Raw genomic sequence first — 27,924 nt, 5'->3', positions numbered from 1 at the left:
TTCATCCGACGATTCTCCCTTCGTTGTACCTCAGCCACGTCCGCCCTTGGGGTTCCGCGGCAATGTTTCACTGCTCCCCCTCCTATCTGGTTACCATGCCCTCGTTCTCTTTTTGACTTGGTCCACGGCTCTAATATGGGCCACTACAAGTTTCACATTTCAATATACCTAAATCACAGTGTCATATCAATTCAAAACATCCGCGATACGCCGATAGCGTGTACAGTCGTAAAATTTTTATATAAGTTGACCCTTGGACACTCAACTATAGCCATACGCCCTTGCCTTGAACGCAATCAGGCTAGCACACTGCACACATGCTCCAACAACATCGTTACACATAGTCACAAAGCCCCTTCCCTCTCACGTGGCCATCCAATGCCCACGTTCATAGCCTAAACAAACGAGCTACAAGCTCAAAACCCAAACCTCAAACAAAACAAACCAAGCAAATGTCAGTTGACGTCATCTTCTTCTCCCACAACTAAATGATCACGTCATCATCACTTAGACATGGTAATTTTCCTCAAAACCCCATTTTCTCTCATTCGTTTCCTCAAACACTCATCATTTTCAACTAACAATTATAACAATAATAACAATAACATAGTTTCTAGAGTGTGTTGTTTACTTTCTCATGACCCACAATGGCAAAAAAACACTGAACTTATTAACCATTTGTCTCCAAAACTAACACCCAATCACGTGGCAATGATACTAGACAAGAACCAAAACACGGAATCCACATTGCGTTTTTTTTACTGGGTCAGACATTTTTACAAACACAATATAGACTGTTTTTTTATTATGTTAAACCGTTTAATACGCCACCGGTTATTTACACCCGCAGATCATGTTAGGATATTAATGATTAAAGGGTGTAGAAATGAGAGGGAGCTTGTTAGGGTGATTGAGTTTTTGAGTGGGAAGAAAGAGTTTGAGATGAGTTTATATAGTTATAATACACTTTTGATATGTTTGAGTAAGTTTGATATGGTCGGTGTTGCTCAAAATGTTTATAAAGAGATGTTGAGTCATGGGGTACAACCTAGTCTATTGACTTTTAATACCCTTATTAATATGCTTTGTAAAAAGGGTAAAGTTGGAGAAGCGGAATTGCTTTTTTATCAACTTTTGGATTACAGAATGGTACCCGATGTGTTCACGTATACTTCTTTTGTTCTTGGGCATTGTAGGAACCGTAATGTGGATTCTGCTTTTAGGGTTTTCGATAGGATGGTTAAGGAAGGTATTGAACCGAATTCTGTTACGTATTCTACATTGATAAACGGTCTTTGCAATGAGGGGAGGTTAGATGAGGGACTGGAGTTGCTTGAGGAAATGATAGAGAAGGGAATTCAACCTACGGTGTATACGTATACAGTTCCAATCACTACACTTTGCGGGGCTGGTCGTCTTAAGAAGGCTTTTGATTTGGTGGCTGATATGAGGAAGAGAGGGTGTCGGCCAAATGTACATACCTATACGGCTTTGATTAGTGGGTCATGTCAAGCTGGGATGTTTAAAGTGGCGGTTGGATTGTATCACAGGATGTCTAGGGATCGACTGGTTCCGAATTCAGTTACATACAATGCCTTGATAAATGAGTTGTGTGCAGAAGGAAGGTTTGAGTCTGCTCTTAAGATTTTCGATTGGATGGAGAGACAGGGTATCTTGTCCAACTCTCAAACTTACAATGAGATTATGAAAGGGTATTGTTTAGAGGGTAAGGTTGAGAAGGCAATGGTTCTGTTCGATAAAATGTTAAAGGCTGGGCCTCCTCCGACATTGATTACGTACAACACACTTGTTGATGGATACTGTAGACACGGTAATCTGAACAATGCTCTAAGGCTGGTGGATTTCATGAAAGAGAATGGATTTGAACCAGATGACTGGACGTATACTGAACTGATTTCTGGCTTTTGCAAGCAGGGGGAGTTGGACTCGGCTTCGAGGATTTTCAAGGAAATGCTAGACAAAGGCTTAAGTCCGAACCCGGTTACTTTCACTGCTTTAGTTGATGGCCACTGTAAGGAGGGGAAAACCGATGTTTCCTTGTCTTTAATTCAGAGGATGGAGAAGTACGACTGCAAACCAAATGAGAAGACTTATAATTCTCTCATTAACGGTTTGTGCATAGAGAATAAACTATCTGAAGCGGGAAACCTTCTTCCTGAGATGGTAGAGCAAGGATTGTCACCGAATGTGGTGACATATGCAACTCTGATCAATGGGCTGAGCAGGAATGGTGGGATCGATCTTGCATTCAAGGTCATTGATGAAATGGTTGCAAAGGACTGTCCCCCGAATCTCCATGTTTATAGTTCACTCGTTTATGGGCTATGTCAAGAAGGCAAAGCCGAAGATGCTGAGAAATTGATAGAAGAATTGGAGGGTAAGAGAATGATTCTTGATCAGGTTGCATATACCTCACTAATTGATGGTTTTACTATGTTGGGTAGGCTAGATCATGCTTTCTCGCTTCTGAAGCGGATGATTGATTTTGGATGCAAACCGAACTACCGAACTTATACTGTGTTGCTTAAAGGGTTGCAGAAAGAACAGTTGCTTGCAGAACAGAGTGTTAGTGAAATAAATAGCTGTAGCTCAGATGAGAAGAAAGTGGGTATTGAAATCTTTTATGGTCTTTTAACCAGATTGTCAGACAGAGGATGTGATCCCACCCTCAATACCTATAGTACTCTAGTTAGTGGCTTGTGTCAAGAAGGCAGGTTGCTCGAGGCAGGTCATTTGGTTAGAAGAATGACCCAGGAGGGATTGTGTCCTACTGAAGAAATATATACTTCTCTACTAATAGCTTATTGTAAGAATATGAAAGTGGATCCTGCTCTTGAATTCTTCAATGCAATGGTTATTGAAGGTTTTGAGCCTCGATTGTTTATCTTTAAAGCATTGATTTGTGCTCTATGCAAAGTGAGCAAGCTAGAAGATGCTCAAACATTGTTTGAGAGCATGCTTAGCAAACAGTGGAACCCTGATGAAATTGTATGGACAGTCCTCATTGACGGTTTATTGAAGGAGGGGCAATCAGAAGCATGCATGAAGTTTCTTCACATAATGGAATTAAGGAACTATTCTCCCAATTTCCAAACATATGTTATCTTGGCCAGGGAACTCCCCAAGGAAGATAAATCTTTTGAAACTGATTGGGTTGCTGATAAGTTAAAAGCCTAAGGGACATGTCATTAAGGTTTCTCATTTCTGCTGAGGATTTGGACATGTGTCCCTTCAGAGACATAGCCCTTCTGATGTCGATGAAGGCATCCAGTCACGGCTGTGCTCTCTATACACTGCAAAGTGTTATGATTTTTTGATTGGTGATCGGTTTGCAGCGCGACGTCTAACAAATGGTTAGCTTGACCAGCTCTTTATTATTAGTGATTTTTTCTTTCTAACCTTATTCCCCCCACCTCATTATGTTTAAGTTTGTTTTCTGTTTTTTCATTTTTATGTGTCCTAAGAAAGACCACTTCTCTGCTTCTGTTTTTGTCATTATTTCAGTATACAAGATTATTCAACTTCTCTGAACTTAGACGGTGAAGCTGTTAAAACACAGATGGAAGAGGAACGTTTTAGCATACTTGTCAGAGTTGAATACTTTCAGCCTCAGGTAGCTCCTAAAGCCTAGGCTTCATGAAGTTTTAAAATACACTATTTCTTTGGTCTACTACCTTATTGCATCGAGATAAAACTGAATTTTTCATGAGCGACCCAGATTCTTGATTTTCACTGAGATTATATATCATCTCTGACTATAAGAATCACACTATCGATGTTTTAGTAAGATAGTGGTATTCTATTACATAGGGTTTTTCAGATAGGGCTATTGTGAGTCTTGCTGCCCATGGTGAGGATCAAGTATCCAGGTTAGATATTATTCCTTTTCCGGGACCAGTCAAAGATAAATGGTATGGACTGTTGAATGTTGACAAGAAGGGAGTCTTAAGGATACACATGAGGTAGCATGTGTATCACTTTTGTATATTTGCAATATTTTTTTAATTGGATGCGGTTCTTTAATATGGTATCAAATATCACTTTTTTATATTTGCAATATATTTTATATTTGTTTCCTATATATTTTACTTGTATCCAAAAGCAATACACATGCTCTCTCGTATGTGTATCCTTAACAGGAAAATCCTCTTCTAGGTTCTTCTACCATTTTCTTTGCTCTGGTCGAAAAGAGATGAGGAGAAAAAAACAATTTATGGACAATACAAGTGGAACGTGCTTGCAAACAAAAACAGATAAATAATTTATCATCTTATATGCTACTGTAATATAGGGTATCTCATCCTATTGTATCCTTGTATAGATGTGTATTAATAAAAGAATACTTTACTGATAATAAAAAAATAATAATAATAAATAAAATAAAATAAAGTAAAATAAAAGATTAATATGTAAAGGAGCTAAGAAGAAGAACCATCCAAACTGATCCTCTGTAGACCCACCCCATTTTGACTTCTGGCTAGGCATGCTGCTTGCCACTTGCCGCCGGTTAACCTTGTTTGCCTGCTGGGCAAGTGGCCTTCTGCATTGCACGGTAATATCACTGTAGCAATGAGTCCCAAGTCGATTCAAGTCGGCTTGGACTTCGTTGGGAAAATTCCACAAGAGGGAACTAATGATGTTGTTGGTTGCATAAGACGAAGGAGTAAGAGAAGAGGAAAAAGACATTAAATAAGAGAGTTAGGGAGAGAAGGAGAAAGGTTGAGAGAGGTATGGGAAGTGAGAGAGATTGTCTATCTAAACCCATATCTAGTGTTTGTTTGAGAGATAGAAGACAAAATATATTAGACTAGTAAATGGTTCGGTGATTCTCTTGTTCTAATATTAGGACCCGATGGTCTCGCCTCTAAAATGAGTTACAATGTGTCAATGTGTGCTGGGTACAAGTTTTTGAAGAAAATATTACAAGATTGTATATGCCAAATATGGAATTAGAATTCTGGATTTTACGATCCCCCGCAAAGCTTGCGGGCTTTGATGGTCAAGTTTGTATTACAGTAGTTTAAAGCCATGCTTGTGAAGTCATTTAGTAAAGCTGTGTGTAGTCTGATCAACTCATGGAACCAACTGAACTTTGTAGTGTCAGGGATCACCATTCACAAATGAAGTGACTGACTGACGGTCACGCGGCCATGCCCAATGCGCTTAGTATGAAAGGAGTTAAGAAAGAAGAAGCATTTGTTCAGAATATATAAAAAGAACCCTAAAATTTTTTGGAGCACTGTCCTCATTACACTCTTCATCCTCACCCTTCAACCTCTTAAGAAGAATGTGGAAGTGATTTTACTTTTTACCATCCCCAAACTGATCTACTTTAGACCCAACCCCCATTTTGACTTCTGGCTAGGCTTGCGGCTTGCCACCACTTAACCTTGTTTGTCTGCTGGGAAAGTGGCCTTCTGCATTGCTTGGTAACATCACTTTAGCAATGAGTCCTGAGTCAATTCAAATCAGCTTGGACTTCGATGATTCAGCAAGAGGGAACCATAGTTGGTTGTGTAAGACAAAGGGGTAAGAGAAAAGGAATGAGACAGAAAATATAAGAGTTGAAGAGAAGAGAAGCAGAAAGATTCAGCAAGAGTGAGAGACAAGGAAAGTGGGAGATTTTGTCTATCTAAACCCAAATCTAGTGTTTCAGGGTTAAAAGACAAGATCTTTTCGAGTAGTAAATGGTACAGTGATTCTCATGCTCTAAAACTAGGATCCGGTGGTCTCGCCTCTAAAAGGAGTTAAAAGGTGTGATCGGTACAAGTTTTTGAAGATGTGTTTGTACTCTTCTTATCGTAAGATATAAGTAGATTATTACAAGACGATAAGGAAATATACAACTAATACACAATGTATTTGGAATCACAAGAATAGCAAACGGGAGCGAGCCTATATAATAAAATGTAATAAAGCAAATTGCAAAATACCCAACATCGATCATCAGAGGGATAGCAGCGGACGAGACAAGCTCCTGCGTCTACAACAGACCCTGCAGTTTCAGCTTTGGCACCGATGAATATGGAGAGTATAATACAAGATCACATATGGAAATAGAATTCCGGATTTTGCACTCCCCTGCAAACCTTGCGGTCTTTGATGGCCAAGTTTGGACACAAACGCTTAAAGCTATGCTTGTGAAGTCATTTAGTGAAGAACTGAAGATGTCGGTAGTTTGATCAACTGATGGAACAAGCTGAACTTTGTAAGTGCCAGGGCCTCAAATGAAGTGATCGTCATGCGGTCATGCCCAATGTGCGTAGCAACTGTGAAATACAAGATTGGAAGTGTTGTATGTAGTGCTAAGCTTGACATATTATAGAGCTTTATGCAGATTGATACTGGCAAGTGAAGCTCCCGAAGAAGGTGAGAAGCCCATACACCTGAGCAAGATAACAAAACTTTGACTAAGGACTGGAACAGGAGACAGTAGGTTATTCCTGGCACTCCAACAAATGAGGTTGGGCTCCAAAAAACACACAGAAGCCTGAAGTCGACAGTTCTGTATTAGGGTGACCAGCCTAATTAGCATTGAGAGAAACAACCAGTGTACCCGTGGAAGGTTGAAAGATAAAGCCAAGATACACAATACCTTTAACGCAGAATTAGAGCTGTCAGTGGCAGGATTCGAGCTGAACATACATAAGACTACCCGGTCTGGTGTGATTGGCAAATATGTGACACCAAGTGTGGCCCAAATCCAACATCTTATTAGGTGGTCCAATCCTGGAGTAAGTCCCTAAGGACAAAAGAGTCTCCAAGCCCGGTCCAGATCCTTTATCATCCAATTTGGAAGTTCCACTCTGGTAACAACTATTTTTTTCTAAATATTTATAGCGTTAGCGAGGTTTGAAAACACAGCGTTCCTTAGACCACCAGACAGTGACCAAATTTGTGCTATATGTTTATTTAAAATAATGTAACACTTTTAAATGTAAACACAAATGAAATTTTCTACCACAATTGCGTATAACATTCAGATTGACCCTTTATAAGGTCAGGCTAGCATCTGTCTAGAACAGTAGAACTGACCAATAAACTATTGGGCCCCACCAAAACCTATTGGGCATGGTGGTCTTTATTCTACTCTGAAATTTAAGGTCTCTGTCCAAAGTTATTGGAGTGCATTTAATCGGGCTTTTGGGCCTGGCCCAACCCATTGAAAGTCCTACATAGAATGCGCTTGGCTACAAGAACATGAGTGGGAACCGGTGCACCTGTGAATTGAGGATGTGTTGCACGGCATAGGCAAACTGACAATGCTTGGCCTGGTAAGTGTCAGATACTGCTGAAAGCCAACCAACCGATGAAACTTTGTAGCACTGAAAGGGGATCTCCGTTTCATATGGGGTCGTAGTGGTGGGAAAGAAGGTAAGTTAATTGGGTCAAGTGGGATAGGCTCTGCCTTACGAAGGAGGATTGACATACATCTTTTCTTATGGAATTTATTTTGCGTAGAATGCATCTCTGTAGAAGTATATACGCCCTTTTCTGGGATATGTATCAGAACAACTTGGATTACGAGTTCCTCACATAGCCACCAAAAGTTTCTGATTTTTGTATCGACATGCGACTAATCAGCTTTTGTGCCCTATGCCATTACAAAGGTCTCCGACTCTTCTTTCCAACACTTCTAACGGTTTGAAAAATGAATTCCAGATAGAAATATATGTTGGTATTCCCACCGAGTGTCAAAACTTCTCAGGTTTTTCAACGTTTCCGGTTTGCCTGCTATAAAGATGTAAAAGAAAATAAAATCTTGAGGCCTGATAAGAACGAGATGAGATCTGATGGAGAACCATAGTGCGATGCCAAAGAATGTTAGGCACTATACCTAATAAGCAATTCCAGAATGATGTAGAAGTAAAAAGGATGCAAAGAGTGGGGATTGTTGGTTGTTAATGAGACTGAACCTTTGAGGGCAGCCTACATGCCCAGAAAGTGGAATGTGTTCTCAAAGGCTGCCTATGTAACAAGAAATAGGAATCAGGCTCAAGTCTCAAAGGAGAAGAAGGCTCCTTTATATAGACGAGGATGAGAAAGATGAATGGTTATTCTAAATCTCTCATGCTAGTCTCTATCCTTCCTAATCAAAGTTGGTATGGAACTAGAGCTCATATTTGAATAGGAAACTTCCTGCCCAAGAAGTTTTTTTTTCTATTTAGAACTTGACAGGGCATGTGCCACTCACATGGCTTGTATGGCTTCTATTGAGAACAAATTGAGCTGGACTGGTTATCGCTTAAGTCATTATAAAAGGGCATGCCATTGGGCTGGACTGATTATCATCATTTAAGTTGTTAACACCAAGGAATCCCACTAGCATTGATATTGTCCACAATCAACAACCTCGGAGCAAAAAAGGTGGGGTTTTATCTCAAATGGCAGTTTGAAAGAGATTCACGCTTAAGGCTAGGCCCAATGGTTTGGAGTAAAATTTGCTGCTTCTGCATTCTACAGTCATATGAATGGGGTTGAGAATCTCCAATGGATAAAGACACCAGTAGCCAGTCGGAGTGGTGACCAGAGTCGGTAACCACTCAAACTGCTGACCAATACCGTTCCTTTCCCAAACAAATGTCTACCTCAGACGCCACTCCTAGTGGTTAGTGGTGATCAGCGTTCTCTACTTTCCTTAAATGCCCCCGCCCTCAAAAGGGTAGCCAGTTGGAGTGGCTACTAGCAATTTATTGGTGACCAGCAGTTGCTGCATCCCTCAAAGCTCACCTCATATACAAGGTGAAATATGTGTATTTGCAGGAGTGGGGTTAGCATTATGCAGGAAGGGGACGGTTGGAGGTTGATCTTAGTGATTTTATAGGGAACGGGGTTCCATTGGACCTAGCCTAAATAGTAAATACATAGTGTTCATCTCATTGCAATGTGGGACTATCGATTTCGGTAACTCTTTATCTCTCTCTCTGTAGTAAGAGAGAAACAACATAGAAACAAAAATAAAACGAATAAGAAACAAAAGGAAGAAAATTGCTCTGGGTTTTGTCTTCTCTTTCGTATGTTCTTTTTATCGTACTTCTTCAATGAAAGCATAGCAACTTCGAAAGTTGGAAAGCTTCAATTAACCAATTTGATTTGATTATGCCTATTAAAGGATAGAATCCCGGTCCTCACTGTCAATGATTTAAACGAAGAAACTGAAAGTACTCATAATAAGATGTAATATACTAGATCAAAATTTTCAATGAAAAGGTGAAATAGGTAGGAAGGAAACATATGCTCCAACATCTTCATATTGAATCACGGCAAATTCGTTATGTTTAAGAAAACCAGTGAAAGTTTGATGACGAAACATCCGATCAAAAGTCCAAGAAACAACCCAAATAGGCCTAATTCATTTTTGGATTCCAGATTGACACCTTGTGGAAAAATGGTCATATCTTTCTCTAGGAATCTTCGTTTTGCGAACCGTAAATTGGGTTGGAAACTACGCATCAAGAGCTTTCTAATGGTATATGGTATGCCTTGAGAAACTTCCTGTGCAGATTCAGTTTTGACTATGAACCTAGGGGAAAATCTGCACCAGTTTTTAATGCTTGTCTCTTCGTATTTCCCATAGGCTTTGGTTTTACATTTTGTATATAGTTATAATATATATAGGACTTGTAATGGAAAAGGGGACTAGTATTTTGAATGAATTATAGTAATTTTCTTGAGAAGGAGTTCTTCTTAGTGAAACAACTCTTATCTCTTTGGTGGATTCCATAGAGTGGCAAGTTCTTGTGACACAACTCTTATTCCTTTAATGGATTTCCTAGGGTGGCGAGTTCTTTGTTTGTGCTTGTGTTTACTTTCTATTACACCATTCAAAACGGTGTCAAAGTTCCTGCTTTGACTTCCATAAATCTCAGACAAGAAAACTTATCAGATTGCTATCAAGTTGAGGCAAGAAAGAAGTCTTTGTTATGGGCTAGTGAGTGCTAAAAGGAGATGAAATCCATGGGTAAAAGTCTCCTCTTTGTTTCCTATTCATTTTGTTTGAGACAGAGCTGACAAGCTGTCTTTTTCAGCTACTTCTTATGTCCTGCAAGAGTGTCTAGAGATGAGAGCCATGTGCATCTTATGGTCTGCACCCGCTCGTGTATAAGGAAGATCCTGACTCAATAGAAACATTCTACTCGTTGCCCCACTTGAAAACCTAGGTATTTGAGACTGAAAACTAGCCTGAGTTAATAGTGCCAAGTTGTCAAACATGTCATGATATGTTGGGTATATATATGGTTGTCCTGTGTTCAGCATCTGCAAGTCACTGTTTACAAACGACTGCATTTTATTTGTACATTTGGGCTTTAAACAAAGTGAGTGTGCTTAAAGTTATATTTTCTTCTGGAACCTGCAGTTTTTGGAATTTGTGGAGTTCACAACAATGGTGGCTATTGGGCAAACGATCAGAGCAAGCAGCCTCTCAGGAAAAGCCTTTTGCTCTTCCATTGCGTACGCCAGAAGGGATTATATGTGGCTCCTTGTACTGCAGTAATTTTTCATCCATTTTTTACAATAGGAAATATAGATAAAAGAGGAAAATATACCATTCTTTCATAGCAAAAAAGAGAAGTTCTATCATTTTTTAAATCTTCTTTCTGGTGTATCTTTACAAATGTACATGTATAAATTGCATTGCGTAATTAGTAAAAAATTTCCATTACTTTGGTTCCTCAAGGGAGCTACGTAATTGAAAGCTTTGATTGCACAGTTTTGAAACCCAGTAAGTTGTGAATTATCGAATGACAAAAAAAATCCAGTAAGTTTGCAACTCCGTTTAAGACAACAAATGTCTCTCTGGTAAGAGGTGCGGTATGATGGGTTGCGATGTATGATGTTTCCAGTTAGCCTTAAAAGGGGAGCATCGGACTGGTATTATCGGTTGCTTTTGAGGAGTATAACTAATTTTCAAGAGTTAGAGCAGGCGTTTATAGATCACTTTATATATCAAAAGAGACGGGTTGTGGGCATCACGGCCTTGTTCAATGTTAGGCAGAGGTTCGCAAAATCGGTAAAGGATTATCTTTGTCGATTCAAGGCCAAGACATTGAAGGTAGAACACTATGATGAAAGGAAGGTAGTGATAGCGTTCGAAAAAGGTCTGCGGCCAGGAACGGGAGTCCATCAATCTGTGACAAAGAATGAGATCGCGACCTTGCACGAGTTGTATCCGCGAGTAGAAAAATACATAAGATACGATGACACAATGCAAAAAGATTCTAAAAGGTCAGCGAAGGTCGTGTCCTCTGTGGAAAAGGAAGGGGATCGCAGAAAGACGGAGTCGTCGGATAGAGGCAATGGAGGGTATCACGGACATTCGTCGCGTCCCGAAAGGAGTAGAGAGGTAGCGCAAAGGGAACAAAGGGAAAGAAAGCCATACCGCGAACTTGAACATACGCCTTTGAACAGGACGTTGAGTGAGATATTGTCGTTGATCAAGAACGCTCAGGGATACGAGGGACAACGAAACATGCCGGTCGAGATGCCGAACAAGCCGTACTATGCGTACCACCAGGTACGCAATCATGAAACTAATAATTGTTATGCATTGGAATGGTTAGTTCAGAGGTTGGTAGAGAAAGGAATGATGAGAGAATTTATAGTGGGGGCCCTGAATGAGGAGCAGGTGCCAGCTCTAGGGAGAATATTAGGAATCATTAATGTTATTTTCAGTGGAGAAATTTTGAGTCACAACGCTCATAGAGATAAGGTAAGAAGAACCGCAAGTATAAAGCAGATCAATGAGACAACTAGAGGGTCGCGATCCAATGCGCGGCCGACAGATCGAGGAGATAGGATTGTATTCTCCAGCGCGGACCTTCGAGCTATCGATACTCCCCATGAGGATGCTTTGGTCATTACTGTGGTGATGGGCAATTACATGGTCAAAAGGGTGTTGATTGATTGCGGCAGTGCGATAGACTTGCTGTTCAGGGGAGCTTTGGATGAAATGAGGATTGACCCGGGGTAGCTTAGGCCACTACAGTCCAACTTGTATGGGTTTAATGGGAGTGCCACGGAGCCTATGGGAGAGCTTTTGTTACTTGTGATGACAGGGCCTGTGATGGTTTTCACTCGATTCATAGTGGTAGACTCCAACTCCCAATACAATGCTATTTTGGAAAGGAGGTGGATCCACGAAATGAAAGCAGTTCCTTCAACTTATTATCAGGTAATTTGATTCCCCACTTCAACGGGAATGCATGAAGTCCACGGTGATTAGGTGGCATCTAAGAACAGTCATCAAGATACAGTTAAAAGGATGGTCTGCGGGTCGGGAGGAGAATCATCTAACCCCAGGAAGAGGCAAGCATAGCAATTACAGTGCGCCGCTGTGGAAGGGGAGGTGGAGGTAGGAAGGGTACCGAAGACTTTAGATGAGATCGAGTTAGTGAATATGGGGGTGGGAGAAGAAGAGAAATTTACATCAGTAGGGTCCAATTTGCTGGAGGAGTGGAGGAGTAAGCTAGTGCAATGTTTGTCAGAGAATAGTGATGTTTTTGCATGGGGAATAGAGGATATCACGGGGTTGGACCCCGATTTCGCGTGCCACCGTCTACATATGAGGGAGGATGCAAAACCAGTGAGACAGAAGATGAGGAGGGTGAGGCCAAAGTACGCGGAGGGGATTCGTGAGGAGGTTGCCAGGCTGAAAGGAGCAGGAATCATCAGAGAGGTGGAGTTCACGGACTAGTTATCTAATGTTGTCGCGGTGCCAAAGAAGAATGGCAAGGTTCGAATGTGTGTTGATTTTACAGATGTTAACTTGGTGTGCCCTAAAAACAGTTATCCTATGCCGCGAGTAGATTAGTTAGTGGATAGGACCGTATGATTCAAAATATTTTCATTTATGGATGCCTCTATGAGATACAATCAGGTCGCGATATATGGGCCGGACCAGGAAAAGACTACTGTTATACAATCAGGTCATTTGTGGTGGAGGGGGGGTATCTACTGTTATACAAGGATGCCATTTGGGTTGAAGAATGCCGGGGCTACCTTCCAGCGGTTGGGTGAGAAAATGTTCGAGAACAAAATTCGAAAGGAAATCGAGATATACATAGATGACATGGTGGAAATTAGTATGACAGAATAAGAGCACTTGGAGGTTTGAGGGAGACTTTCTGTATACTGTGAACACACAATTTGAAACTCAATCCAAAAAGTGCACGTTCGGGGTGACCACAGGAAAATTTCTAGGTTATATTGTTACTCAGCGGGGAATAGAGGCTAATCCCGAACATATAAGGTCCTTGGTAGAAATGCCCTCACCTCAGACTATTAAGGAAGTACAACGATTGGCGGGAAGGGTCGCGGCTCTAAACAGATTCATTTCAAAGTCGTCCGACAAGTGCAGACCGCTGTATCGGTTGTTAAGGAACACTCCGGATTTTGCACGGACAGCGGAATGTGAAGAGGCATTTCAGGAATTAAAGAGGTATCTCGGAAAGGCTCCATTGTTGTCGCGGCCCGAACAGGGGGAGAAATTGTATTTATATTTGGGGGTTACGGAATACGCGATCAGCTCAGTCCTCGTCCATGTTATGGATAAGACGGAAAAACCGGTGTATTTCCAGAGCAAAACTTTGTTAGATGCTGAGACCCGGTACAGCCGGGTGGAGAAGTATGCTTTGGTACTAATATTCTCAGCCTTGAAGTTGAAACCATATTTCGAAGCACATGCGGTGGTGGTGGTGACAAATTTGTCCCTTAAACAAGCCCTGAAGGATGAAAAGTCCGAGAGAATGCTGAAATGGGACGCGATGCTTAGTTCATATGAAATCCAATATCAGATCAGGACAGCGGAGAAGGCTCAGGCGGTAGCAAAGGATCCCACTTGGGAGGAAGAGATGGTCCTAGAACCCGAACGAGAAGTGGAACAAGACCTCTTGAATCCATGGGATGAGAGGAACGGATGGAGAGTGTTCGCGGATGGTTCAGCGACAGATGCATGCAGCGGAATAGGGGTTGTGCTAGTCACGCCGAAAAACAACAGAATAGAACAAACCATGAAGCTGGGATTTGCGGCATCAAATAATGAGTCAGAGTATGAGGTTGTAATAGCTGGCTTGAGGATGGCTGAGAGTTTGGGGGTGAAGGAACTTACGGTATATTCAGACTCGAATCTGGTGGTGTGCCAAGCAAACGGCAGATTTACAGCAAGATGTCCGCGAATGGCCAAGTATTTGGAAGTCCTGCATAGGTGGGCTGCGAAATTCACAAGGGTCAGATTTGTACATCTGAATCGCGGTGAGAATCGGCATGCGGATGCTCTAGCTTATGTAACGGCGGCCATACTGGGATCAGAGGAGAGAACCAAAGTAGGAAAGTTGGTAAGACCGAGTACTAAGGGACCAGTGGAGGTATTACATACCGCGGAAGAGGATGAGGGATGGATGGAGCTTATCAAGCACTTTTTGTTAGGACCAGATGTGAGTGAGAAGAAAGAAAGGAGAAGGTTGGAACATACTTCACATAGGTATACATTATTGGGAGGAGAGTTGTATACATCAATGGGCGTATACTGAAATGTCTAGGGCCGAAGTTGGCACAAGAGGTGCTAGCAGAGTTGTATGGGGGAGATTGTGGAAGTCATTCCGCGAGAAGGACCACTGCGCATCAATTGTAAACACAGGGTTACTTCTGGCCCCATATAAAAAGAGATGCTGTAGAGTTTGCTAAGAAATGTGAGAAATGTCAGAGATTCTCTCAATTGATATTCGCTCCGGCCGAACCGTTGCATAACGTGTCTAGCCCGTGGCCGTTCGCCATGTGGGTCATGGATATAGTAGGTCCGCTGCCCATGGCTAGTGGCAAGAGAAGATTCATGTTGGCGACCACTGACTACTTCATGAAGTGGATAGAGGATGTGCCATTACAGCAGGTAAAGGAGGAGCAAGTGGTCAAGTTCCTGTGGGAAAATATCATATACAGGTTTGGGTTGCCGTATGCCATCATCGCGGACAATAGAACCCAGTTCACAGGGTCTAAGGTGAAGGAATTTTTACAAGCATATCATGTGAAACAGGGGTTCTTTGCCCCTTACAACCCCAAGGGTAATGGACATGCTGAATCTTCCAACAAAACCATACTAAACAATCTCAAGAGGAAGCTGGAAGATAAGAAGGGGGCGTGGGCCGATGAGTTGAATCATCTACTGTGGGCTTACCGAACTACACCGCGGACCACCACTAGGGAGACTCCCGTCTCGTTAGCATATGGCATAGAGGCAGTGATACCGTCAGAAAGGCTACGACCTGGACAAGGGCTGTGGAAGAGGGGTTAAACTGGGGCATATTGTCCAGGGACTTGAATTTGGCCGAAGAAAGAAGGGATTCCGCGTGCATCAGGCTGGAAGAGTATCACCGACGCCTCCAAAGGCAATATAACAAGAGGGTGAAGCCGCGACGCTTCCAAGTAGGAGATTTAGTGCTTCGCAGAGTGACCCCTAATACAAAGAAAGTGAATGAGGGGAAATTGGGTCCAAATTGGGAGGGACCCTTTGCTGTGGTGGACGTTGGAGGGGCAGGCACCTACAAATTGCAAACCATGGAAGGAAAGTTGATAGAGAGACCCTGGAATGTGAGATTGTTGAAAAAGTTTCACACTTGAATGTAATGTGAGTCTGTCACCAGAGACTTGAGCTCTTTGTAAATATATAATGTAATGACACTTTTGAGAGGGCAATGTGGCTCTGAGTTTCGACTTAACATCAGAACGGAGAAAGCGAGGGGGATGAACCCTTCGCAGACGTGAGGTCCAAATCGAATCAGGGCAAGATGAGTTGCCTCATTCACAGACAAAAGGTCAAAATCACCAAAGGTGGCAAGACGAGTTGTCCTCCTGAGGTCTGAAGCGAACTAGGGGAAAGGTGGGTTGCCCCCAAAGTAGAAAGAGGACAACACAATGACCTTAGCTAGAAAGAGCCTTCGGGCCAGAAAGCATACCAAAAGCGATTCGAGTGAATTTAATCAAAAAAGTTAATCAGGGAGGAAAGACAAATAGATAATTGAAGGTCAAAAACTTGACACTTCTTAAACACAAAGTAGCAAAATATGACAAGTTTGCCATAGAATACATAGCAGCAAAGTGAATCAAAAATACAAGAGATGCAACAATTAAACACTTTCAGAAATCACTGCATCCGCGGCTTTCTCGATAACCGCATCCGCAGCTATTTTAATAGCCTCAGCCACAATGTCAATAAGAGTTTCGGATGCCGAGGCCTCAGCAGGGTGGACGGGATCCTCAGGGACCAATGCAACCGCGGATCCATCAACGGGGGCAGGCTGTTCAGGAAGTAGATGGCCCTCTCTGATAAGGCGGTCATGTTCTTCCTTGATCTTTTTGGCAACCCATTTGTCTACCAGGGATTTAAAGCGCTCTTGAAGCTTATCCATGTTCGACTCGTGCTGCTGTAGAAGAGTCGCGGTAGCATCCTTATGTCAGCCGGTAGAGAGTGGCCATGGCTATCTTTGATGTCAAGGATGGTCTCTCGCTGATGGCTTAGGCGATCATTAACCTTGTCCATGTATGCCTGGTGGGAAGCCTCAGCACAGTTGAGCTCATCCTGAGCCTTGACCTTATCTAGGGATGCGACATCTAGTTCTTGTTTGAGTTGAGTGCAGGTCTCCTTCAGTGTCTCCAGGCGAGCGACTTCCGCCTCCAGTGATTCCACCTTGGATTTGGCATCGAACAGTCCACGGATCATGTAAGAGATATCCAGGCTCACCTAAGAGGAAGAGAGGGGTTAACACAACCTAGGGTGAAAATAAAAACAAAGAGAAAGACAAAAATGAAAAACACCTTCTCCCAGCTAGTGTAGAAGGAAGTCCAGTGTTGATAAAATGAGCCCTCTTCTGCATATGCCATGTCCTTGGGAAGGTGGGACCCATAGAACAGAGCGGAGGCCACCGCCAGATTCTCCAAGGCCGAGTCATTAACATTGACGGTACGGCTGTGGACCTTGAATGTGGGGCGGAAGGCAGTTGGTGAATCCGCAGTCTCCTTTCTAGGCCGTTGTGTGGGGCGAGCAGGAGGAGCAGGAGCAGTGGGAAGGGGAGCATTGACAATTGAAACTGGTTCATCGGACGCAGAGGTCCACGGATGCTTGAGAAGCGGTCTAGATAGAGAAGTGGTGGGGGCGGTAGGAATGACTTCAGTCACCGCGTCATCGTCTGAGTCACTGTCGAACAACTTCCTCTTGGAGATGTTCATATCTGAGCAGGGAGAGTCCGCGGTAGGGGAGTGAGGGGAGAGGTATTGGTCCTCCCAAGTAACCAGAGACTGATAGGATCGAGAGGCGGTGCGGTCAGATGGGGAAGGAGGAGTGGGATGTGCAGGTCTGCGAGTATTAGCGGGGAGTGGGTGGTGTTTTTTGGTGTGGGGCCTTTTTGTTGGAAGAGAAGCCCGAGGTTTGCTTTCTTTAGGGGGAGGGGGACGGTAAAAGGGGGCGCTGTAGGCACCGATGGTTTGCAATTGAGGGTCTGATAGCAGCGGAGTGCAAGTGTGGGGGTCAACTCCAAGAACCGTGGCCTGAGAAGGTCCTAAGTCGCAGAGCTTCTGGAAATGGTAGAGTTCACGTCGGCGTAGATGCGTGATTTCAAATCCGGTCTCTAACCTGAACAGAGAAAGGAAATCATAACATTAGGGTTCATACAGTGAACTGCACATACAAGGGGAAAGATGCAAGGGGGACTCACCACTGGGCAGAAAGGGGAGATGATTAAGAGTCAAGTCAGGGGGGAGATCTGCGGACAGAAAGTTTCCAGATACGTACAGCGGATAGTGGTGCCACATCTTGTCCGAAGTGGTGACGCCGGGACAACAAACGACATCTTAGAGATCGACACAAAAAAGAATGATAACCTACACTTACATCTTTGGTGCTTCTTTTTATATAGTAATGAGCGACCATATCGCGGCATGTTATTTTGGGCACACCGGATCTATTGTAGTGGTTCGCGGCGTACATGACTCGCCAAAAATTATCGATACCTTGACAAGGAGGGATATTGAAGTGATTGCATACCTTAACATCCAGAAGAGTTAAGGGGAAGCGAAGTCCAATGATGATCTACCCGACCGTGGCTACCAGACACCCCAGTTTGTAAGGGACTAAGTGTGGAAAGTAGGTGAGGTCAGGCATGTGTTCCAGAATGAACTCAGCGGGAATGCCATAAGCGGCCTTGATTGCCTCTAAATTAGGTCTACGACTATGAGGCAGCGGTGGAGGAAGAGTAAATTGCTGCCCTGAGGGGGAAGGTGTAGGAACCGTTATTTTCAGAACGAATATTTCTACAAACCGCGAGAACCCACGCGCAGCGGAATCAATGGGGTTCTCACGATTTTGGATTAGAGAACATACCTTTTAGATCCGGTTTTGATAACTCTGAGAATCCAAGCTTTATGAATCCGAATCAACAATCAACCCCTTGATCTTCTGTTGTATTCATTTAGAATAAATGGGACGTTGTGTGGGCAACGATCTACCAATCCCCTTCTTTCTCACAAAGCTAGATCCAATTTTGGATCTATCTTTCCTTGCCTCTTTTTCTAATACAGTGAATAGTGAATAGGTTAATTTCGGCCAGAGAGAAAGAGTATTCTATTTATAGGCTACAACAGGGACTATGAGGAGAAATTAGGGTTGGGCCTCCCGACGGGCTTGGGCTTCCCATATTCGCCCAGAACACACTGCCCAAGTCCGTCAACAAATGGCTTATTCCACTAAAGGTCATTGTTGCACTAACGCCCTAATCCCAAATTACGTGTCAGCGTTTATAGGCTCTATATTATATGCTCATTGATCTCCCCGTGTTTAAGTTAAGTTACTGACAACTGCATTAATCAACTTCTTATATCCTAGAGTAGTACCACTCAACCTTATTGTCATGTCGGAATAAATCCACCTGCAGGGTTTACATGACAATCTTTTTGAGCTCTTCAAGGGAACAAGAGAACATCATCAACCCGACTTCCTGCAGGTCACATATTCCTTCTATAATCAACAGCACACCTTACATACAATATCATTACCCAATCCATCGAGCTTGTTGACTCACAAATGAATCTCACCTATTGATGATTTAAAGCAATGTACAATGCACGTAAGTGCCCGTTATTATATCCGGATTAAGAGGACAAGCATCCATAATAACAGAGGCGTTTGTTCTCTTACATAGTCAATATAAAGAGAAACAACCTCACTTGGTCATGTTCAATATGTGTACTAGTGTAATTCTATAGTCAAGATAGACTAATACCAGATTATACTACAACTGTACTAATGGTTTGTCCAAATCCATCTAGGTTGTGAACGATTACTTATACTTTATAAGGTACTGATGATATGATCTTCTGTGTGTTCACACCATATCATCTACAACATAAAGTATTAGACACATGCATATAACTAATAACATATATAATATGTATAACATTTGCCCATATGATTCTCATTCAAAATATAAAGAATTAGAGTTAATACAAAAATAATGTTTTTAGTTTATAACCCTATCAGAAGGGGCCTCGGATGGATCAAGGGGAGGGGGGGAGGCTACCGTGTTAGAAGGAGAGGAGGAAGAGGGTGGCCGGAATCAGAGAGGGTGGCCGAAATCAGAGAGGGTGGCCGAAAAAGAAGATGGACAGTTTTAAAAGGGGGAAGAGAAATAGAAATAGTTTAACAAAAGAAAACAATGTAAGAAAGAGAAAGCTTGAGAAGAATACCAACCTGTAAATGCTAAAAGATTAGTCCGCTGCTGGAGCGCAAGCAATGGAACAAGCACAAAGAGCAACAACCACCAATCGAAGAAACGAAGGTAAAGGGAGGAGTAGAGAAGGAGCAGAACGCGAGGGGAAGGGTCTGAATGAGAGAGAAGGAAGTTTGAGCGGGCTTTTATAAGGGGAGGGGTAAAACCATAATCTGGAGGTGTTGAAATCGAGGAGACACCAAAAAGGACCAGCCGAAAAGTGACACGTGGATGCCCAGAAATCGAAGGGGCACTGACCCCTTCCGCGTGTTGAACACGCGTGGCCAAGTGGTACAGAGGGAGTGACGTGGACCGCGACCATCGAAGAGTGGGAGGGAGGGGACTCTCATCGCGTGAATATTGCGGCCTCGAGAGGGGGCATCTGTAGTGGTACGATCTGGGATATGGTAGATCAACGGTGGGATGAACCCGAAGTAATATATACTGTGGAAGGGTGGTGCACAGGATCGGTCTGTGGACTCAAAATTATTGTATGGCAACCTTACACGTAGAGGAAGGCGTGCCGCGAGATCAAGGGATAGATGGACGGCTAGGGGGAAAGAAGAGAGGAGTACAAAGAGAAAGAAAAAGAGAGAGAGGGAGGATTTTTCATTGTAAAAGAGAGGCTAGACCTAGAGAGAAAGAAAAGAGAAAAAGAGAGGGCTCTTAGGGAGTTAGGTATAACAAAACTGTAGAAAGGAAAAGAAAGTTGGAAACAGACATCATACTACCTAACAATTTTCTTTAAACTCATAGTTCATAGGAAAATAAAATTGGCACGACTGATCCTATTTTGCAGATATATGACATACATGACACCTGTAAAAAGAAATTCAGCATATAGAAGAAAAAAAAACAAAAAAACAAAAAAAACAAAAAAAACAAAACAAAACAAAACAAAACATGAACTACCCTGTTTTATCATCACTCATAGAGTATAAACAATTGTATACACCTGCAAACAACACACATGCATAATATTATCCATAAAACTACCACAAACATGTACTTCATAGTGCATTTACAAAACAACAACAACAAAAAACTAGGTTTAAATCTTTAAAACATCTACAACACTTAAAATATACATCAAAAAGCGCATCTAAAACTCCAAGATAAGACTTAAAAACCCATCAAGTCAATTTTCAACAAGCTTCTTCAATAACCAAGTAGCATGCATGTCGGTATCCATCTTGAGAAAGAACATTTTCAGGTTTTCAGCACCATCATTTGAAAACAACGTACTCCATAGCTGCAATCTTTTGGGGAACATCAAACCCATCAATTTCATAAATGGCGGAACAAATCTGGTCCCAAATGAGGGCTAAAGCATTGTTCTTGCTAGCCTCAACTGCAGTCCTCTCACGCAAAAATGGAGTTCAAATTTGCTCACAAGGAAACAAAGCCAATTAATTTAATAAATATTGTATTAACAGTGGTCTCCTACCTGAAATGATGAAAGTGCCCCTGGGCTTTACGAAAAGAAAAAAATACCGGGCATTACCAAATATGGAAGCCTGTCTTTTTTATGGGTTTTACCAAAAAGGCTATTGGGTTTTATTTTTAATTTTATGGGCTTTACTAGAAAAAGGTAGGTGGGCTTTCTGCTGGGAAGGACTACCTACGAACCCGAATTTCTAAAGGCAGACCCCCAAACTTAACCCCTTATGGACCTTGTCCATAACCTAAAGTCCAAAATCAAATTTTACTTTTCTTCCTCCTCCTTTAAAGCAGTTGTGGATAGTTCTTGGCCAGCAGTGCATACAAAGCTTTATCTCCAGTACACCCTAAAGTCAAATGGCAGAGAATGGTATGGGGAAAGTTAGTAATTCCAAGGCACTCGATTACATGTTGGTAGTTGCTCTCTAATAGCTTACCAACACAGGACAGGCTCGTGCATAAGAAGATAATTACTCACTCGTTTTGCTGCTTGTGTAACCAAAGCAGAGAATATTCTAACCATATATTCTTTGAATGTAGTTACTCTAAGGAAATTTTGATAGGTATCAAATCTGTCTTAGGCATTGCTTCTGATACAAGGTCATCCAATAGGGAGTGGTCTTCACTATTGAGATTATGTAAAAGGGGAGCTCAGATTGGTGATATATACGCAGCTTTCATATGTGCTTCGGTGGATGCAATATGGAAAGAGAGAAATGCGAGGAGGTTCAATAATAATTCAAAGCCTGCAGCAATAGTGTTAGGTAGAATAATCAAAGAAATGAGAGTTTATCTCCATATTCAAATCAGTGTTCTTCAAGATTCTCCTGAGAGTAGAAATTTATGTCAGTCATTAGGTATTCAGGTACAGTTCAAAGCTAAAAGAAGAAAATGGTGCCAATGGCACCCACCGATTGGTCCAAGACTTAAATTGAGTGCAGATGGGGCGTTAAATAATTTAGGCACAGGGTATGGAGGAGTGATACATGATGGGCATGGAACAGTGATCGAAGCTTATTCAGGTTCTGGGGGCCGGGATGCAATCGGTAATATTTCAAGAACTCAAGGCAATCGAGATAGGACTCATCAGATGTCATGAGTTAGAAGTACAAGGCAATGAAGTGGAATCAGATTCTCTATGGGCAATCCAGACTATCAAGAACGTGGTGGATACTCCTTGGTACTGTTTAGAAATTGTCTTACATATCAAAGAATTAGTTAACTCTTTTGCATTTTGTTCTTTTGTTCATTGTTTATAGAGAGTGTAACAAACAGCGGATTTGTTAGCTAGTTTAAACATCTCTAATTGTAATAGTTGTATTTTTCATAGTCCCCCTCTAAGTCGAGAACTCTATAATCTCATAGAGAATGATGCATAAAGAATATTGTATGAGCGGCTTTGAGATTAATACAGATGGGGGTCTGTCTAACCCTAGCTTACTCTTTTTTTAAAACAAAAGTTGTGCCCTAATATCACCTCCTCTCCTCTCTCTCTCTTTCACAACAAAACGCCCACATCGGTTCAGTTGCACTCCAAGCCTGTTGGTTCTTAAATCTTCAGGTTCTCTCTGTCATACACTAAATCATTATTACTACTACATATTAACATTTCTTGAACTTTGCTTCTACATTTTATCTCGTCAAAAACTTCTCAATTCCTGTTACTTGAGTGAACGAGTAAGGGTGCATGAGTTTTGGGCCTATGCGGTCACATGTGTCACGTGTAGTTACAAAGAATACTTGTTAGACGAGAAATGGATGGTTTCCACTACTTGCAGAACTTGTTGGAGAAATTGAGACCTATTGTTGGTCTTCCTATCTTTTTTGCTCAATTTGTATCTAGATGGTATATTCTCATAATGTCATATTTCTTGTTTTTTATGGAATGTTAATTGATTGTGCAGCAAAATTTACAAGACCCAGAATACAAGGGCCTTGTTACAGACGTCCTGGAAGTTCGTCTATGCTTACTTATTCTTTTTCTACGTTCATTTATAACAAGGCTCACCACTAAACTACAAAGTGATCCAACGCACACTTGGTGCAAAACCGATCCAAATGCTATGTAATGCACAAAAATTATACATATATAACAAAAAGTAGAGTGTGAGTGTCTTTGCATTTCACATTCCTTTCCTTCGCGGGACTTGTTTCTTTAGTTTTTTTAATTTTTTTTGGTAAAGTCTTTAGTTTTTTTTAATACTAAATGACAAAAAACAAAGAAGGTGGTAATGGGGTTGTTCGTTGTTCCACACTTCAATAACACTCAATTCGAGCTTTATACCTCTGATAGCGCGAAAAAAAAAGTCCAACACAATGCCATCTATGAAGGAGACAGTCAAGTTCAACCAACTAAAGCAGAAGAGGCTAGCCTGGTTAGAACGTCGTTTTCTCTTTAAGTTAGTTCAGTTAAACCGATCTTAATGCAGGACCAGCAAAATCTCATCTAAGTGTAAGACAGTCCAACCCAGTAACAGAGGCATAAAGGAATAGTCTAAATTGAACATATTTCTTTTTTATAAGTTAGTTCAATTAAACCGTTCCTAATGCAGGACCTACACATCTCATCTATGTGCAAGACGGTCCAGTCCAACCAACTACGATAGAAAAAGATAGCCTAAATATGAACGTTTTTTCCCCCCTCTAGTTAGTGCAATTAAACCGTTCCTAATGCAGGACCGATACATCTTATCTATGTACTGTGCAAGACAGTCCAGTCCAACCATCTAAAGCAAACAAGGATATCCGATATGAAATGTCTTCTTTTTTTAAGTTAGTCCAATTAAACCGTTCTTAATGCAAGATTAACTTATTAACACATCTCATCTTTCTGTAAGATGATCCATTCCCCCCAACTAAGGTAGAAAATGATAGCCCAATGTGAACGTTTTTTTGTTCCAACCAACACATCTCTCTCCATTTGAAATTTGAAAAGTTTAGTTTCAAACTTAAATTTGAAATTTTAACAAAATATTTCGGTCCAACTTACTGAAAGTCATAATGTTAGCTCTATTAGGCCAACACGGACATCAAATATTAGCCCAAAAATATTGTTTTCCGAGTTCAATTTCAAAATTTAAATTCAAATTTTGGGCGGAAAATTTTAGTTTGAATTTTATCTCTCCCTCCAAAGTCAGAAGCTCTACAACGCTAAAAGTTAAACAAAATATGAACCCCACCCACAAAACATTAGACCAAAACAAGGGGTTCAAGATTTCAAAGAAATTTAAAATCCAATCTATCTAATAAAAATGATCAAAGTGGGCCCCCAAAAGCAACCCCTAACCTTTGGATCTAACTTATGACATGGCGGATCTAAAGGCTTATAGAGTGTGGGCAGGATAAGAAGGGGCAACAAGAATAGTGGATCATTATTGAAGTCAACAAAGGCTACTGGACTTTTGGTGGGTGGTTGGGCTTTTTTAGTCGGGTTTTTGCTAGGCAGGCTTCGGTTGGGTTTTTTAGTGCCGTACGGCACGGCCTATGTACTAGTTCAAATAAATATGTAATATTTGGATGTATAAACAATGGTTAGTGATGATTTTTTTAATTATTGTCTTAAAATCAATATTTTGTCATCCACTGTGGACCAAATTTTAGCAAATTACTAAAAATTGACCAATTTTGACCAACTAAACGGTTCATATCAGCTATCCAAAATGAAATATGTTAGTCTGGTCGAACTGTCTATATCTGAACATCTTTTCTTTTGGTTGGTAAAATTGAATTTTGGTCCACCCATCCAATGTAGAAAAGGTTAGCCTAATCTGAACTCTTTTCTTTTAAAGTTGGTTCCAATAAACCGTTCTTAATGCAGCACGAACACAATCTCATCTCCATGTAAGATGGTCAAGTCCAACCAACCAATGCCAAAAATGTTAGTCTAATCTGAACGTCTTTTCTTTTTAGGTTAGTTCCTCTAAACCGTTCTTAATGCAGGACCAAATGATAGGTTTGATATTTTGATCAAAATTAAAACTCTAACTAATTTAAAAATTAAATTTGGCAAAACGTTTCAGACCAATACATATAAACAATGAAAGTCGAAACATCAATTTAAACATGTAAAATGTTTGGTTCCAAAATATATAAGAAACTCAATTTCATTCTATAAAAATCTTTACAAAAATTCTTCCTATATATCCTCTCTAAAAGTAGAAAGTATTTCAATTATCTATTTGCCTAATTACACTAATTGACAAAAATTGGATCTCTTTCGAAAATTTCGCTTGAACAAAATCCCCTAAACATTCAACCCTTGGAATGCTTCCACGCGGTTTTTCACTAGTCTTTTGTTATTTTTAGACTATTATTTCTGCTCCAAAACACGGCATCACTTATGAGGTCTCATCAAGTATGTTCCGAAAACATAAATTCCGTGGAAAAGTATTCTGGTACTTTTTATACACACACATATACTAATCTCTCCCACCACTGTCCAAGTCATTCTCCTCGTGTTAGATTCTTTCATGAGAATTAGGGGTATTTGCTTTAGACCATTAGTATATTGCTGGTTGACCAAGCATTGATGTAATCGACCTTTTTGGTATACCGACATAATACGTTTTACCCACAGATAAACTAAAAAGATAATATGTTTTATCAAGAAAGGGCACGCCGACTGACTGTTCAACGTTCTCGGTTCGCAGTTTTGGTAGTCATGTTGTACTCCACGTTTCTTGTATTCTAGCCCACCTATATGAATTCTTCCGATTTCCTATTTCTATTAATTCCTTTCAGTATTGTAAAAGTGTTTCACAACATAGCAAAGAAATGAAAAACGGAATCTCACCGGAGGATGGCTTGGCATGTACAAAACTTGTCTAGGGTGAACAAGAATCATCTGCTGTCCGTACTGCAATAGATTAAGTTCATTCTCAGAATTCAAAAGGTTATTTTAAACTTTCAGAATTCAAATAGTTACTTCAAACTTGCACTTGCAGCAGAAAAGACATCCACCCAAATAGAAGGTATGAATTTAGGAAATGACATACCACAGGCCCATTTGGATGAATATACGCCTGAGGTGACTGTACCGGCGCGCCCTGAGGATTGTAAACAACCGGCTGAGGTCCACCAAATGAAGGTCCAAACTGTAAATGTACAAAGAAAGATACGAGTAAAGACAAAGTTAGCTCAAGATTAACAACGTACATACGCTGATATAGGGGCAATGTAAAAAAATTAGGACAAGGACAGTGCAGGGACACAACAATTAAGTACTACACTCGGGAAAATAATAACATAATGGCCACGCCCAACTCTGCATCCACATTCAAATGTCATGTGGAACATGCATGTGCCTGTCGAACAAGCGTCCAATACTGACGAGAAATTTCTGCCATGGCCTTGGTGGTTGGTAAGATCAGGGCCGGCTCAAGTCTAGATGTGGCCTTAGGCGACCAATTCAAGAAGGAGAGACGTTGGTTAATATGTATTTAATATGTCTTTAATTAGTTAAGTTGATAGAGAGTGGAAAAGGCGCCATAGAAAGTGGAGATTCTTGCATATATTGTGGAATTTTATATTTTCTTTGATTCTTTCTAATTAAGATATCTAACTAAATGAGGACGCTCCCACAAAAATTAAGACAACTACCCACTAGCAACCATTAGATTCATCCTATAACTCTGAGATGCTAATTGTGTAGTGGTCTATTGGATTAAACTTTCTTCAAACCAATTCACTCCTGAGATTTAGTGCGTGGGGAGAAAACAAATAGACTCCTACTATCTTTTTTGTTTATTTTTTTCTTTATAAAAGATGGTAATATCAAATTTATGTAAGGAGAAATAAGAAAATTTAGAGGCCTTCTAAATTTAAGGCCTTAGGCGGCCGCCTAAGTCGCCTTATGGATGAGCCGGCACTAGGTAAGATTAAGATAGAGAAAATTAGATCAAATATTGTGGTAACTCGTTTCTAGTAGTAAAGACAGGAAAACTTGAATAACACTTGTTTTGAATCCAATTTCCCATCACTTTGATATATAATATTGATCTTATAATCATATATTCATATGCAAAACAGGCTTGAATAATAGGCAAAGCTAACAGCTAATCTCCAACAAATTAAGACTAATATGGTACCAAATCTACTACAATCTAAATCATTGTTCATCAATTGTGTTCGCTACTGTATTGGTTAGGGAAATAATATCAGGTTTTGGCATGATATTTGGTGTGGTGAGAAATCCTTTTCCTTGCGATTTCAGAATATTTTCAGATTTGCAGTTTTGAAGGAGGGCACAGTCAAGGACCATATGTCTATGGACGCGAACAGTGTTCATTGGAACTTCCTAATGCGTAAACGAAATATTCGCGAAAGTGAAGCATGTTAGAATTTTTCTCTTTAAGGTGTACTTACATAGATCATACACATTACACAATTGTTAATTGTTGAACTACGTCCGAGTGACATTAGGAAGACTCACTAAACTGTAATCTTAAAGTAACATGACCGAGTCATTTATATGTCTCAAATCACACGTGTCAGGTCATGACGCGTGCATAAAGTAACTATGGGCTTAATTATATGTGCAGATAATTTTTTGGGATTAAGCGTATTTCTATTATCATGATGGGCTATAATAGAAATACACCCATAATATATAAGTTGAGGTCCCCACCCTATTTTGATTCTCATAAGTTTTCCATCCACTGAGAGAACACAAGAAAGGTATGTCCTATTATAATTTGGTTTTCTTTACTGATTG

General features: G+C 40.9%; 1 protein-coding gene and 1 long non-coding RNA gene across 5 annotated transcripts; one reads left to right on the top strand and one right to left on the bottom strand.

The window, feature by feature from the left end:
• The first annotated feature begins 291 nt into the window (after positions 1 to 291).
• LOC147474675 (uncharacterized) lies at positions 292 to 10,742 on the top strand. 2 transcript variants are annotated; one of them, XM_086582793.1, is made up of 4 exons: positions 292 to 516; positions 1,197 to 3,374; positions 3,526 to 3,634; positions 10,379 to 10,742. In XM_086582793.1, exon 2 carries the CDS (start codon positions 1,237 to 1,239, stop codon positions 3,196 to 3,198), a length of 1,962 nt encoding a protein of 653 aa, XP_086438919.1. In that variant the 5' UTR covers positions 292 to 516; positions 1,197 to 1,236; the 3' UTR covers positions 3,199 to 3,374; positions 3,526 to 3,634; positions 10,379 to 10,742. The 2 variants fall into 2 exon arrangements, with proteins under 2 accessions (XP_086438919.1, XP_086438918.1); XM_086582792.1 differs by having other exon boundaries at positions 292 to 3,374.
• On the bottom strand, positions 3,672 to 27,271 carry LOC147474674 (uncharacterized). 3 transcript variants are annotated; one of them, XR_015207805.1, is made up of 2 exons: positions 26,005 to 27,271; positions 3,672 to 6,407 (listed from the first exon to the last, which is right to left on the bottom strand). It is a non-coding gene; the product is annotated as an uncharacterized LOC147474674 (long non-coding RNA). The 3 variants fall into 3 exon arrangements; XR_015207803.1 differs by lacking the exon at positions 3,672 to 6,407 and adding an exon at positions 19,273 to 21,123; XR_015207804.1 differs by lacking the exon at positions 3,672 to 6,407 and adding an exon at positions 24,915 to 25,907.
• Between the last annotated feature and the right edge of the window lie 653 nt (positions 27,272 to 27,924).

The sequence above is a fragment of the Coptis chinensis genome, chromosome 9 (genome assembly GCF_015680905.1).
Source record: "Coptis chinensis isolate HL-2020 chromosome 9, ASM1568090v1, whole genome shotgun sequence".
NCBI classification, from domain to species: domain Eukaryota; kingdom Viridiplantae; phylum Streptophyta; class Magnoliopsida; order Ranunculales; family Ranunculaceae; genus Coptis; species Coptis chinensis.
The sequence above is the reverse complement of the archived record's forward strand: the minus strand, read 5'-3'. Positions and strand labels throughout refer to the sequence as shown.